General features: G+C 41.1%; 1 protein-coding gene across 1 annotated transcript in view; it reads right to left on the bottom strand.

Moving 5' to 3' along the window:
- Window positions 1–381: 381 nt before the first annotated feature.
- LOC117547828 (A disintegrin and metalloproteinase with thrombospondin motifs 20) overlaps window positions 382–16,102 on the bottom strand; it is a 77,395-nt gene continuing 61,674 nt past the window's right edge. Inside the window, exons 29-39 of the mRNA XM_034218691.1 lie at window positions 12,629–12,796; window positions 8,676–8,849; window positions 7,699–7,869; window positions 6,892–7,098; window positions 6,584–6,713; window positions 5,717–5,811; window positions 5,523–5,617; window positions 5,212–5,345; window positions 3,499–3,590; window positions 3,099–3,203; window positions 382–2,828 (exon numbers count right to left, since the gene is read on the bottom strand). Of these exons, the coding sequence (XP_034074582.1) occupies window positions 2,739–2,828; window positions 3,099–3,203; window positions 3,499–3,590; window positions 5,212–5,345; window positions 5,523–5,617; window positions 5,717–5,811; window positions 6,584–6,713; window positions 6,892–7,098; window positions 7,699–7,869; window positions 8,676–8,849; window positions 12,629–12,796 (1,461 nt within the window). The 3' untranslated portion in view covers window positions 382–2,738. The remainder of the gene's footprint in view (window positions 2,829–3,098; window positions 3,204–3,498; window positions 3,591–5,211; window positions 5,346–5,522; window positions 5,618–5,716; window positions 5,812–6,583; window positions 6,714–6,891; window positions 7,099–7,698; window positions 7,870–8,675; window positions 8,850–12,628; window positions 12,797–16,102) is intronic.

Genomic DNA, 16,102 nt, shown 5'->3' with positions numbered 1-16,102 from the left:
TATGTTTAGCCTGTGCAATGTGTGCAATATTCAGGTTACTGTGCACATATTTGCAAATGAGTGCAAAACACAAATTACAGCGGAGGAAGATTCTAATGTGCAGATATTTGGCCATAAACCAAAGTGTGATACAAATTCAAATATAACCTGATGATGGTGCTCAATGAAAAAGTATGACATTGGCAGCATGTACTTGCCAATATATTTTTCAAAAAAACAAAACCTTACGTTGGTGCAGATTAATGCCAATGGCTCATCAGAGTACATTGGACTCCTCTGGGGATCATGAGGGTCAGTTTGTCCATTAAATTGGTTTAATTCTTGTTGAAACATATTTAAATATTTGCCATCCCTAGAGCCATAGCTAGAAATAAACAGAAATGGACTTGTGATTTTTTTTATTATTACTTATTTTTTAACATGTTAGTATAGTAGCAAGACTTACAGTATAGGTATGATTAGTAAGCATAGCACCAGAATCAACCATTCATTTCTTTTATACAGGCTACACACATACTGTATAGGTACACATGATTTTAAAAACATCTTTGGATAAAGCAGAGCAAACAAGCACACTGTTTCTCTATTCAGTACCAATGCCCATTCAATATTTAGCACACTGTTTACAATTCAAGTATGAATATTAAAAATACATCATATATATCATAAGTTACAAATCTTAACGGTTATAAAAAAACAAAACAGGATTACATTTCTACAAAATGTATGGCACATAGTGCATCAAGTATTCTTTACATTTCTGATACAGACCTCATAGAACAATTGCCCATCATAAAAATGAATGATGGCCAAAGGTTTTCTAGCTGCTCATTGACTTATTTTTTTACTTTTACTTATTCAGCTGTTCCTTAAATCACAAGAAGCTGCATTATGTCAGAGAAAAAAAAAATCTGCGTCTATCTTCTAACTTTGGTTAAAGCTTAACATCGGAGTACCATCATGTTAGGTTACTTGATCGCTGTAGTAGTCATGGTGAAAGTCATTCATAATGAGTTATGGGCAGATTTTCTCGTGCAGTGGTTTGTCTGATATATTTTATATATCTGGATAACTTCCTGCTAGATTTTCAGCTATATTAATGAGAACCATTACATGCATTTGCAGCCAAAAGCCAGGTAATTCCAGTAGTTCAAAAGCACCATTGGAAAGATCCTCATTTAAGGTTAGTGGTTATACACTACAAATAGTAGTAGGCTAATACCTCTTTAAGCAAAGCAGACAAAGGACCAAACACATCAGACAATGGCTTCTCCGTTGGTAGTAGTCATTGTACCTTAAAACATAAAACGTATCTACAGTCATTACAGAATAAATATGGTCAAACATAAATATATTACAACACATATCTCAGTCGAGTATGGATGTTTGTGAGAGGTAGGGTTTGCAGGTACCTACAGTAGGCCCAACGGAGGGTGTGAGGTGAGACATCACACTGATACTGTTTAATGGTGTTACAGATGAGAACTCGTCTGTGTAGCGTAGTTAAAGAAAAACACAAACATTTAAAATAAAACAATCCCCTTCGTTTAAAAAAGCCAGAGAAAGGATTTACACTGTACTTAAACACTAGATAAAACACTTTTTGATCTCTCTCTGTAGAAGTCAGGGACTGCATTTGCAGGTTAAAGTAGTTTTGTGAAATACCCGACAACAGATGACGACAGACAGACTGTAGTAATACACAACATTAAAACCTAAAATGATCTATAGTTGATCTCAAGGCTCCTCAGTTTGACCTTTGATACAAGGTAGGTCACATCAGTAGTTAGTTGCTAGCTTACTCTTTTGCTAAGTCTTCAGCTCCAAAGCAATAGTTTGGGAAATACACTTCACAAGAGTAAAATGAGAAGATTGTCACTAATCTAATGACATGCAAGTGGTATCAATCTTTTCATCTAACTCTCAACCATAAAGTTGATTTGATAACATTCCAGAATATTCCTTTAAACGTGTCGTAAGGCCAAGATAATCTCCAGTGTAGCTCTTTCAGTAGTCTAAAAACATTAGTGTTTCTTTTTCATCATGCTTTCACTCTGTAGAACATATTACACTCACCCCTCGCATATTATTTCAGTGTCTGTCTGTAAAACTTCTTTGTCACCAGAAGATTACAACGATTATAAGAGACATAAAGTGTATGGATTTGTACACTTTCTCAACCATTGCTGGTAACTAAAGGCTTGCAGTGTAGCTGTAAAAACACTTCATGACGAAATACTAGAACGTTTTTTACCAGACATTTTCTTTAAAGAATACGCTTCATTCACTTCACAGAATAACTGCAAGAAACAGAGTTTTGAGAGGGAGGAGAAGATGAGAAGTTCTTCCTTGAAGTGTTCTGTGTTTTAACTGTTGTTTTCCCAGTGATTTAAAGTTTTGTATCCCTTTGTACGATGCATACCTGTGTAAGAAACAAGCATTTTAGGTTCAGAAGCGCAGGCATGTTTTGTAGCCATTGCAACTTGGTTAGCATGCTCTTCTTCAGGGTGATCAGTTTGGATGAAGGACCTTATGGTGGCCCTCTAGTACTGCACAGTACGTAGTGTCTTGTATGCTTTAGCTGCCATTTGGGAACTGGGGCTGTTACTATAAGATGCTGTTAAATGCTCCTCCATCACACTGACAGAAGACGACAGGGTCCAACAAATCACTGTTATCGAATGTTCCCGGGCTCCTGTCGTCGGGATAGATGTAGGGGTTTGGTCTGTGCGTGGCCCTCAGTGGACCTGAAGGAGTAGGCCGTTGTGAGCCTGGGGAATGCACTTCCCACAGAAGCCACCGCAGCGGCCGTAGATTCTTGCTCCGTCCTACAGAGAAAGACAAACGAGAAAGGAAAGAGTGGGCAAAGGGCAGGCTTTTACGCAGAGAATGAACGCCTCGTAAATGTCACTGGGGATTCCTCTTCAGTGAATCAGATGGAAATACAACATGGAAACTCAGATGACATTTCAGAGCAACAATTTAATTCCAATAAGTCAAGTCCCAACATGAAGCACACATCCATATCATTATACTTTCCCTAAGAGCCGCACGACATACATCATACATAAGAAACCATTTTATAAATCACTTCTTACCTCAGATCTGTGGACTTTGACGGACACATAGTTGCCCTGTGATGTCCACTTGGTGGCCTCAGCCACTTTGAGACCAGTGCCGATCAGATTAATGCTGAACTGGCCCTGAAAACACAAATCAGATTTATTTCTGAGCTTTTATTTAACAGTAAAGATCAAGAACATTTATGTTTTCAGATAAGATTTGTGGCAATGACTGAAACATGGGTGGTCCTAAGTAAAGTATTTGGAAGTTGTTAGCTGGAAAAGGGCATTTCCCCTACAGGTCCAAAGCCTTATAGCAGTAAATGCGTAGTAAATATATTTTTCTTTGGCTTCAAGGCCACACACAAACATATGGCAACATAAAACCCAAATTAAACCTTTTCTATTTAGGCACAATGTAAAAGACTTCACCAACCTGTGGACACTTGGCTGCACTATAACAATCTCCAGCTGTAGCGAAGGGCACAGGTCGACCAAGAAGAGTCTGGGAAAACTGGAGGTCTGTGACTGGTAAACAGAAAAGATACACATCTAGAGTCACAATGTGCAACAGCAGAGGTAAACAAAGAGTGCAGACAGCTGCTCTAAGGTAAATAACCACAGAGCATCAGCAACTACAGTTTATGCAATTACATTTCATTGCAGGGTTGATGTCACTGTCACATTGCCAGATGGTTTGCCTCTTAAAAGCCTTTCCACAAGAAACATTTTTGGAAAGAGATTTGGGGTTTGACTACAGTAATTAATCTAGTTAAATCTTTTGAGCAAAAGAGAGAAAAGACATATATAAAATAAGAAATGTTTTACTTGGAGCTTAGGAAACTATGTATTTCTATGAATCCAGCTATCTGAAGTAGTATAAAAGTATTTGTTACAGCAGATTTCTAATCAGAATCAAAAACAGGTTTATTGATAAGTAGGTTTACACATACGAGGAATTTCCCTTTGTGTGTATGGTGCATATACTGTATAAACAAAGTAACAGAAGATAAACTGTAAGAAGGGTATACAACTATTAAATAAACTATTTTAATAACTATTATAACATTCAAATATAAAGAGAAATATTTACATAAAATATACATTTACAAAAAAACTACAGAATCATTTGGCAAAATACTTTGAAAAATAAAACAAAATATGTGAAGTATTGGGATATAAAGTGGAGCACTGCAGATTTTAAAGAGGTACTTTTGTACATACAGTAAATGTGCAAAATATACAGTTATGTGCGGGGTTCACAATATTAAACTGAACAACAGTCTTACACATAGTAAGGTCAGTGACTCAATCTGTTTCCCATACTCTCCTGTTTATTCCCACCTACCCTGCATGGTCACAGATCAAAACCATGACCAGTACCTTTTCCTGCCCCCCCTTCACGTTGTCTTTATAAAACGATGATAAAGGTTACGAGATGCTTCCCTTCAGCTTGAACTCATTATCTCCCCCTCAGCTCTCCTCAAGCTGCCTGAAAGCCAAATGAGTACCATGCAGGAAGGGGAGGGGGGGGGGGAGAACATGTGCTGTAAGGACCCGGACCAGACCAAGAGGATGGGAGGATGAGTGTGTATGGTCTAATCCAACTTCCCCTCAGCACACACACACACACACTGTACACTAATCCACGTACTCTAATCAAAGGCATACTTGGACACAACAGGGGAGGTGGAGCTGACTGTAATAATGAGCAGAGGAATATGGCCTGAAGATGTGTGTGTATCGTGTGTCTGTGAATGTGTGATTGCATACATGCTAGTATGAGTAAGTGTTTGATATTGATGCGACTGCATGCATGTGTGTGCTCGCCAATAGAAAAGATGTGCGAGGCAGCATCGCATATTGTCTGTCTGTGCTTCAGACCAGGCACGCATGTCTCTATGTTGCACGCACACATTCCTTTATTCATATGTTCACGTGTTTGTGCTGAGGCCCGGCTTCAAGGTCCTCGCCTGGTGATGTGAACACGGAGCGCTGAAAGGTCAACATTTTGACTTCAGCGGAGACAGTGAGGGGAACGCATATTGCATTTGGACGAGTCAGTATTAAGTGCCACAGGATGAGGTGTCTGGGGGTTAAAACAACACTGGTGTGTGGTCTCATTACAGTAGACAGTGTAATTACGCACTCATTATCCTCAGGGAGCTCAGGTCCAGACGAACTTTGTGGAAAAGTGTGTATCCCGCTGCTGAGTAGTCGTTCCTGCAGTCGCAGTCCTGTCTTCGGCTGCCGTTATACGGACATTCAAAGGGGTTCAGCAACCTTTGTATTAAGCAAAACAAGCATCCAAATTGAATCAAGACAAACAGGAACATGTACACTCAGACAACCCTATGTTTATACATGTGGGGGTAAAATGCAGACTTGTATTTCTGATTTCTATATTACATAATCCCTGACAGGTGACGTGGCGATCAGTCATGGTTCGATCATACACACCTGTGCCCGTACACCTCGGAGTAGTTGTCCGTCTGACCGCTGCGCAAGGTCACAAACTCCTTGGGGAAATCAGTGTGCATCTCAGCGCAGTAAATCTGAGGCGAAACACATTGAGACAATACATGAGAGGCGGTGGGGAAGCTGTGGGTTGAGTCATGATGTGTGCAGGAGCATTTCTGACAGAACATGCACACCTGTAGGATCCGGGACTTGACTTTGAGATAGTACTCCCCATCTATCTTCACACCTAGTCTCATCTGGACCTCACGGCAGGAAGCGAACGACTGGCCTGGGTGAAGAAACATGAAAGGAGGAAGTTGAGGTTTCAGTGCAACAGCGAGAAACAAGAAACTTTGACACTGAAGTTCACCGCTGCTTTTAAAACTTGTGCAACCCGGTTAATAAATCTGTTGTCAACACATGCTAGAAAGATTGCTTAAGCGAATAAATCAAACCCCAACTTTGAGAAAACCTGGCTCTCGTCTTTTTAAATGAGAGCTGTTGTAAATGTCTCATTATTTGTGTTTCCTCCTCTGTTTTCCCAGAGTGCTGTAGGGCTCATATCAAACTGATTAGCTGATTAGCATTAATACTTGACCACAGAACTGGCTGTCACCCGAGCATATCATTTTAATTTCGGCAGTGCCTGACTTGGCAGAAGCCAAGTCGGGAATGAACAGCCCAATGTGTGGGAGCAAACCTACACACTTTGGCTTGCTGCTGGGTTTTACAGAGCCTGCAAGTCCACAATGAAGGCTGCCTCAGCTCCACGCAGCCCTACGGCGTCCTGAGACTGTCCGTTTCACAATTTGTTGAAAACGGCTGACTGTATATTTATTGTTTCACTGAGTGATCTCTCCTTGAGGCTTGAAGCGGAGGTCCCTGTTCTACATAATGTGTTGAAACAAAGCAAGAAGTTGAGTTTCTGTAAACACAATCAGATACGGTAGGGGTTGCCATATACAGCACAGGCAATTTAATACCATCACATTAGAAATTCCTGGTTGGCAGTAAGCACTATATAGATCTGATGGTAGACATTTTGAGTGGAGTTAACTCACATTCTCTGTCTCGACAAGCAGCTTGAGACTCAGGTCTTTCTGAAGGATGGCAGTGTTTGGACGCATGGCCTTTGGAGGTCATACACTCCACTCTGCGCTCCATAACTCCTGCCCCACAGGTCTGTGAGCACTGTTATACACACAAGAATACACACACAAGCATTAATCCCAAAACTACAAATCACCTATCACTAATCAGCAACCCAATCCAAATCCCCATGTGAGAATGATCAACAGAATGCACAAGTCATTTAAAGCAATTAGCTAGAAGGGATTTCTCAGTGCATGACAAGCACTTTCTGTTTCACCTTGCTCCACTGGCCAACTTTCCAGTAGGTTGTGTGCGGGCAGTCCCTGAGGAGGCAAGGCCTGGAGCCAGGAGGGTGGGGCTCGGGGCAGTGGGGGCTGGCGGAGGAGGACTGGGCAGCAGCATACGAGCGCAGAGCCTGAGAGGAGGGCACCACAGAGCAGGAGACCATACGCTGCTGGTACCCCACACCACAGCTGGACGAGCACTGAGGAACACACAGATACACACGTCGACTATCAATAAAGACAGAGCAAAAAATACAAAATAGAAGTGGGTGTCTTCGTCTGGTCTTCAGTGGGAATGACGTACTATTAATGAGAATAAATCACCTGAATCATTGTCCATGCTTTCGTACCTGAATGGTGCTAATTTATGTTAAAATGAAGTCTGTATCGCTATCCTGTGTGAACCTTGGATTTCCCAAAATGTCAATGTTTTTATGAGCTACAAAAAACAGCCCTGTGTTCTGCATTGTGAACATTTTCTGCTACTCAAGTGGGTTCTAAAATGATAACTAAAAGGTTGGAGAACTTATGCAACCTAAAAAGTAACAGTTCATCTTTTCTAAAAACATTAAAACCTCGACTTGTTGGGATCAAGCTTCTCAAATGTGAGGATTTGCTGATTTTCTTTGTTTTATAGCCTTTTAAATGAAATACTTTGGTAGTTTTGCGCTGTTGATTGGTTTAAAGAAATGCAAACTGAGACGTCTTTCGGCTTTGAGATTTTACGATGAGCATTTTCCACTCCGCATCTTTATTAGATGTGTATTTTTATCAGAACAAAACTCATTCTTTATTCCTACCTGTGACCATTGCCCTGAAGTCCACATGTAGTGGCACGGAGCTGCTTTGCAGGCCTGGTGTGATGCTGGCTGGGACGATGGCTCACAGTAGTCGTCCTGGACGGGGGTCATCGCTGCGCCCATGCACCCCACCTTCCTGCTTCTCATGCCTTCTCCACACGTTGCATTGCACTAAGAGGAAGAAGTAGCATGTCAGGAAGTGAGCAAAGAAGAGTTGGCAGAGGGGGGGCAGTGTTGTACTTTCAGCAACAACATCATCATTGACTTCTCATACTCCTGCCTCTTTAGCTTGCCAAATGTACACCCCTTAGTATGTAAAGGTTTAGGGAAATGAATTGTCGGCAACATTAGCTCTCAAGAAGCAGAATACCAAACATGTGCTGTGGTTGAATATAAAAGATAACGTTATTTCTCTCAGGCCCAGTAATGTTCAATAGGAACATTTAAAAGTCATGATTTTGGCCAGAATCTTAAAACTAATTTATATAAATAGTCAGCTGTGTGAGGATCTTCAGGGCTAAACTGTAAAAGAAACAAGGCTGTGAGTTCTCGAGGCAACACAGACAGGAATTTAAACACTGCAAACATTCTGCAGCAGGAGGACACGGCGCTATCTCCCTACATGGTGCCCCTCTTTATGCCTCACTTTCGAGGACAAAGCCCGGGACATTAAAGAAAGATGAGCAAAGCAAAAGGCTGTCTGCTAGCGTGACACAGAACCGTGATATTCAGCAGGACAAAAGCCATGATGGCCATCGGTACTTGGTGCTTTGATGTGATTTTACCGACTGATGTTATCACTAAAGCCCACACGATAGATGTGAGAGAGTAAGGGTTCTTGCAGGTCTTCCTTTTAACGGTGTAGTGGAAGAAAGAGCCGAGTTCTCAGCCAATGAAAACCTTAATGGGGTGGTTAGACATCTGTTCATGGGAGACTTGTAAATAGGAAGAGAGAGAAGGAATGAGTCTGTACTTACGTCTTCCCATTCACCAGCGACCCAAGTGTAATGTGTGCATTCTGCAGATTGGCATGGCTGGACAATGGCAAGACGCTGCTGAGCATCACATAGATCCTCTCTGACTCGCCCAGTGCCTTTCAGTCTGCAGTAAACATCTCGGTTCTGAGATCCCACTCCACAAGTGACGGAGCACTAGGAAAGCAGAAAAAAGCAGAAAGCGACACTTATAAATGGCATACTTGTGTGTTCCTGTGCTACTCATACTGCCCTGTACACAGCCACACATATAGTATGATGTTTTATTTTCATGGCATTCCAACCTCATTTCTTTCATGGGACCAATTTTATAGTAACACTCCACTGATGGCACACATTAACTTCAGTTTTCCCCTCGTGAGGAGTGCACTTGGAGACTGAGTTGTTAACAGAAAGTCTGCAATAGAAAACTTAAAGACGGGGTTAAATGGGGTCTGATTAACATTAAGGCAAATGACATGAATTACGTACAATCCACTGTTTTTGTAGTTTGACAAATACAATTGTTAAATCTCGGGCTGTTGGCCTCTGCTGCTGTATTTGCCCCATATGTATCCCAGTGGCTTACAACGACACTGCAACAAGAAAAATCCTCTGTTGCCCGAAACCAATTAACTAATTTACCCAAATTATTAAAGACAGTATGTAACTGCCAACGAGCACACGTATTAATCTTAGTATTTAGAATGTCATGAACGACTAATATTGTATGGTTTAAGAAGCTTAAGGAAAGACATGAATCTGCAGATGGGTTAGTTAATGAATGGGCAATAAATCCAATGTGGAATGGGATATGTTTTCTACTGAAATCTGGGGTGTACTTAAATAAAGTATAAAAGGCAGCAAACTAACTCAGTAATGTAACTATAAGATACTGGTCATAACAAACCAAAAAGATCTGCAACAGCAAACCACTGAGTGTTTTTAATTAAAGTGGACATATCATGCTATATTTGAAATATATATTGTAGGGCCATACCTATATAAAACATGTCAGTGAAGTTGTTTTTTTTCAAAATACCAAACAGATCACCCATTGTCGCCATGCCTCATATTGCTCAAACCCCTCTTTTGAAGCCCTGTTAGAGAAACGCGGATCTTGGGTCCTTAGCTTGAAAAAAATAAATAAGAGGAGGCGGAGCTAATGCCTGATCAGAATTCTACCGGAGATAAAGTTAAATTTGGTTGTGATAAAACGCCATCCTGTTTAAACCACATCAAAGATTATTTCTGAAACAGTATGGAGCTCAAATGCTTTTTCTCTTGCAGGTTTATCACAAGGTGAGTTCTTTTTTTATTTCCTGCTTTTTAAACACATGTGCTCTCCAGTACAGGTTAGCTCTGAGTGTTAGCGAAGCTTGCTAATGTAAACAAAGACGTCCAAAACACGTCAGGCATTGTTTATGATAGCAACTTTCTGTGGGTCCGCTGCCGATTTGACGTCAGTTCAGATGGAATCTGTATCCGCTCGTTGTACACCCGTTTTTAAAAGATTTGGGTACGGAGGAAAAGAGAGAGGGTTTTATTTTCTGATGCTGCGTGAGTTCCCCGACGCACCGGGGACACATATTTATGTATAAAAGACACCACAAAGTGCATTTTGCATGATAGGTCCCCTTTAAGTAAACTTCCGTTGTATTGCTTAAGATTTCAACTTGTCATTTTCATGAGAGAAAATTGCTTCAAAAGTTCCATAGACTTTCTTTTATGTGGCAATAATTGAAAATGTTTGCTTGGACTTCAGTGTCAGATTTACTGCTTTGATGCCCCGAAATTATGTACTTAATAAATCCAAAGCCAGTTTGTCGCTTCCGTGTAAGAAGTATATCTGGGGTCACACAAAGGTCTATCTGAAACATCTCTTTGATGTGCTTTGAGAAGCATACCTGCATACTGAGGAAGCACTCTGTAAGGCTTGAGCTGATCAGCCTGATTTCCTACAGACCTCAAAGAACTGAGCCAGGCCTCAGCGATTTCACACACTCAGAAAATCTGTGTGCTATACAGCGACTATCAAGTTCCCCAAAAACGTCCAGATGTATTTGTGTTGTTAGTTTCTCGCTACAATTGTGTGTTATCATTACAGAGTGTGTAGCGGAGTCTGAAGGGTCAAGGTCTCGAATTTGGAAAGAGAACAAAAAGCACCACAGGAAATCTGACCTTCAAATAAATAAAATGGCTTTTTAAAAAAAATCTTACAAAATAAAACCTGCTGTTAAAATGATTATACTCGCTGCTACAGCAACCGGATTCTGTTTTCGTGCCAAAAAATCTGTGCTCTTTCTTTCAGGTGCTGGGGAAACTAAAGGAGCACTATGATTTCACAGTAGAGCTCAGTGAGCCTCACCAGACTTTAAAGGGTCAGTTCACCCAAATACCTAGCCATATTTTCGGACTTCTGTCTATTGATATCTAGCCATAAATATCATTTGGGGTTGCACCCACTGATGTTAATTGAAGGTTATTTGTGCTACTGCCAGCATTGAAATATTACATTACTACTTTCAACCACAAAATATAGACCCAATTCTTTGGACTATCCAGTAAATGGATGGATGTTTATGTGTTCTTTATGTGTATTTCATGCCATACAAACACATTTCCATTCACCTCCATTGCATTAGGGTAGAGGCAGATATTTCCAGAAACTATATCTGAGAAACACAAGTGAATAAAACTCTCTACACAGCTGTAAGCTCTAGACAAAAATGAAAAATATTTACATGTGTGTGCACATGTGTGTGCACAGCATTACAAACCCCCAAATCCACTAACATGTTGCCCATTACACCTCAACTGTGAGGTGATTGAGAGGGCCGGCGAGCTGGGAATAACTAAAACAGTGGGTGCTGAGGTTTCAAAGTTGTCACATGCATGGACATTAAGATATAAAACATGTCTTTATGCTCTAGTTGAGGATTTCATGGTTGCTGGTGGTATGCGGAGGAAGATGATTGCTTCCAGACACCAGTACGAGAGAGAGGGTGGGAGGGGGGGAGGACACCCTCAAAGAGCGGGGAGTGGTAGGAGTCTTATGTTAGGAGGAGGACGTGGGTCTGGAAGGCCTTTTGGGATTCAACTCAGAAAGGAAGAGTGATGTGGTCGACTTTTAAAACAGGAGATTTTTTTAATATCTAAGTGAAACATTGTTTAACCAAGAAGTGACAGAAAATAGATAGTAAATGCTTATTCAAAGATTACACAAACCTTCGCCACTATAATCTTATTTGAAAATAATAATAACCTGATATTGCAGGTTTAAGAGGCGACTTGTTTAGGCTCTTTGTATTTATTGTTTGTTTTTGAAAATACAGTATGCTTGTTCCTCAGGGTAATCTGTGAGAGCATGTCAAATCATTCCTCCTTTCACTCTTCTTTAACAGATATTGAGGTTGTGTGCTCGGCTCCACAATGACTATGACCTCACCCTCATAGCTACTTCTCTATGTGTGACCTTTGCCCTGTGAGTGTCTGGTTTAACTAGTGTACAATGGTACAGAATCCTGCTGTGCTTCGAGAGGAGTGTCATTCTTAACGCCATGCTTTCATCTGTATAGGAATCCACAATTTGCTGCATCAGTTCCCATGTTTAAATGTGTCAGTTGAGCAACGCACACATTTAGTGCATTAAATGTGATTTGCATGAAAACACTTGTGAGGGTGTCATGCAACATACAGGAACCTTGAAAAACATGTTGGACAGTGATGAAAGCTTCAATAGTAGAATTCACTTAGCATACAACCTTACACAACTATTTCAACACTGTGTACGACCATCTTAAACCTGACTGCCCAATAATAAACTGAGTGGTGATTGGTGTGATATATGCAGCCTCTGGGAAACCTTCTGCTGTGTTTGTGCTCGTGTCTCAGCAGTAACTGTTAGCACGGTCCCTGAGAGGGAGCCTGGGAGATGGCCAGGAGTTTAAACATACCTCCCTCCACCTGTTGGCCTTCCAGCTGGGGCATCCCTGCGCCCGACAGGCCTTCTCTGTCCGCGGCTGAGGAAGATGACCGCAGTGTTCCTCCTCTATTTTGGTTTGGTTCTGATAAACACAGGCTATCTCCCGCTGCTTGGTCCCCCGACCGCAACTCACTGAACACTGGAGAGGGAAGTGGAGAGAGGGGGGAAGGGTGGAGAAAAAGAGAAAATAGGGGCATATTAGAACAGTGCTGTTGAAGATGAAAGACCTCGATCTCTGCTACGTCAACATTCAAACAGAACGTTTTTCTAAGTACTTATGGACCATTTAGACTCTTGACAAAGTAGCACTTGGTGCCCCCAACAGCTTCCTTGTTGCATTTCATGGCCAAGTGAACTCACTGCAAACAATTTTAACTGAGCAACTTAAATGGATTTCACCAAAAGCTTTTGTCAAACACTCAAACGACGTTGGAATGCAGCCAGCTATTTAACCTGTAAACAGAGGAATTACTTTTAGGGCTGCTGTGAAAGGCAGGAAGAAAAGATGGAGAGTCAATGCATGCACACGGAGAGACAGTCATCTGGTACGAATAAGGAACCCAGCAATACTTAAGGAAAGCTAGAAAGCAAAGAAGAAGGAGAAAAAACACGTTGAATAAAATCCAGACACGCTGACAGCTCTGAAAAAGGCCTTAGCCCGAGGTCGCAGATGGTAATATATTCTCGAGTCTTCGGTCCTCATGAGGCCAGACAGCAATTAGGGTGCCCGCTATTTCTGCTTGACGAGTGAGCGCCCCTATACAAAGCCACTCCAAACATGGAGTGCTGGAATCGAATACACAAGACAAGTAGAGTTGCATTTTGTCTTAGCATATTTTCCAGTCCAGATAATAAACATAATATTGCATTGTCCTCTAATTATGATCTCAGAATGTTGCATAACACATTACACACATGTCTTTCTTCAGTGTGCTCACAGTGCTAATCATACTACAAATGATGGAACATAGAAACCTAAAAGTACTTGGATTTTTATCTTTTTTAACTTCAGTTTCTGGGAGATAAAATAAATGTTCCCTGTTTAAAAACACTTTACTGATGATGAACTTTTTATTTGAACTCTTTAAACAAAGTCAACCCTTTTCTTTGTAAGTGTGTGGTGGGCAGTGGTTGACAGTGCACACACATGCATCATGCACATTGTAATTACCGAGGCATTTTAAAACACAGGCCCCTGGCTCAGCTGACGGAGAACATCAAAGCCGAGGGCCGGAGCTGACGGACTAGTCCTGAGCATGGCAGATTCGCATACACTCACTCACAATGATAACACAACTCCCTCTACCTCAGACAAGAGCAGAGACAGGCAAACATGTTGGAGGGGGGATGAGGCGGAGGGATAGCCCCTCCTTACTGCTGTAAAAGCAGGAGGAGAAAAAAAGAGAAAGAAAAAAAAAGGAGGAAGAAAGGAAATCGCAGCCATACGGGCTGTGCTCCCCCAGCTGAACTGTATCTGCATTTGAACGGTGGGAGAAAAGACGCTATATGGCGATGTGCTCCTCCCTCCACCCTTCCAACCTCATCTGTCAGCCATTAGTTAATCAGGGCTGGTCGCACAGAGCAGAGAGCTGGCACCGCTCGTGGGACCAGAGGACAGCTTCACCTCTGAGAGCAAGAAGAGGGCAAGGACTCGGAGACCTCTGCTTCACCGAGGTACAGCTGGGCTGCTTCACTCAGCAGCAGCCACTCAGGTAGGACTATTCCACTTATCACTCTCAGCCGCTAGAAGTGTGACAAGTTACCGTTTAGCTGCTTTATTCTCTTTGCTTAAAAAATAGAGGTGCCTGTGTTTGGAGAATGTCAAATTTAAAATGGATGACTTCATGTCCTTTGAAGGTTAGTGCCTGCTTATATAAAAGCATACTATGTATCATAATAGTATTTTGGGCATGTACTTAATCTGAATTATATGTCATATTCAGTTTACTATACCGTACCTTATATTCAGTTTCAACAAGTTGTGTTAGTGCTATTCTAATGTATGTATCTACTGTTTTATTCTCTGTCTCTGTTGCTGTAATGTGAGTGATTTGAATATATGGAAATATTCTTATTTTAACATGAAGGAAATCTCCTTGACTAAAACATAAATCAACTGGTCACATGGGAAATAATCACTCTTGCTGTACGACAGATTTGCCCGCCCACGTTGTCCCAGCAATTCATTTCACATGATTAGGCAGGTTAGATCTACCATAATCCTGTGAGGTTCAGCTAAGCATAATGAGGATTACTCTAAAAAAAGGGATGACTCAACCGCTTTTGAGAAAGAAGTGTCTTCCAAGCAGAACAGAAAGTCTGCAGAGATAGACATAATTGATATGTAAATCCAAATGTAATGAACACGCTGCTCTAAATGACTCTACTTAGTGGCTTTCTTGATTTGATAGTTTCACAGTTCTGAGTCAAATCACATAAGTGACTGCTAAACCCGACCCAGTTCATTTATCCCTATTCTAAAACCCTGAAAAACTGGATATTAAGAAATATAATTTTGTACGGACAGATTTCTTTAAAAAAAAAAACGAATGTTTAGCCTTATATGAGATGCTTTCTTTTGTCTAGGACTGGCAGGCGTCAACCTCAAGATGACCCCGCCCACTGCATTACTGGGAACAGGTAAGCCAATGGGACACATGGAAACTGTTAGGCATTTAAGAGGAACTCCACTGGAGTTTAAATATCTGTCACTCAGCCAATGTGGCTATCAAAGCAGCTAATACTGAACAGTACCTCCCACAGAGAAGGTGGATTCCACAAAACCAACAAAGATCAAGACGGCTTTGTTAAATTGCATTTATTTGCTCACTTATCACTCTGGCCTTAAGCACTGCATGAAAACAAGTATTACTGTGAAAACTATAATTACACAACACAAGTCTTTTAGTTTGGTCATAAAAGCAGAACAGTGTGTTCTGAAAACAATGGTTTATTGGGCCAAGAAATAAAAAAGACCTCGTAAAATTATAATGAGAGGCTTGGCAAATGTTGCTGGGTCAGTGATAAAGATATATGTATTTGATTATTGTTTGACATGCTGGTTTATTATATATGTTGCTACACATTGAAGGAAAATGTATAGAAAAATGAAATGATCTAATGGGAGTACAGCCCAGTTAGTGATATATACCATGAAGGCATAGAATGAATGCTCTATAAAGTATTAAGGGCATTATGTTAAAAGGCAACACGGACCACAAAAGAGTTTGTTAAATATGTGTTCAATATTATTTAGTGATTCTAAGTGAGACCATATCTTATAATGTGAGAGCCAAGGTCAAATTCCAATCACATTGCAGCAGGCTCGCAATGCAAGAGGATGGTAATACCAAGCATATGCTAACTGCAGTTACATAGACTTTTCAAAGGAGCTCAGTGTCGACCCGGAGCAAGAACAAACTTGCAAGTGTATACTGTGAAGGGA

Source organism: Gymnodraco acuticeps, unplaced genomic scaffold (genome assembly GCF_902827175.1).
Source record: "Gymnodraco acuticeps unplaced genomic scaffold, fGymAcu1.1, whole genome shotgun sequence".
Classification (NCBI taxonomy): Eukaryota; Metazoa; Chordata; class Actinopteri; order Perciformes; family Bathydraconidae; genus Gymnodraco; species Gymnodraco acuticeps.
This window is presented reverse-complemented; position numbering and strand designations above follow the sequence as displayed.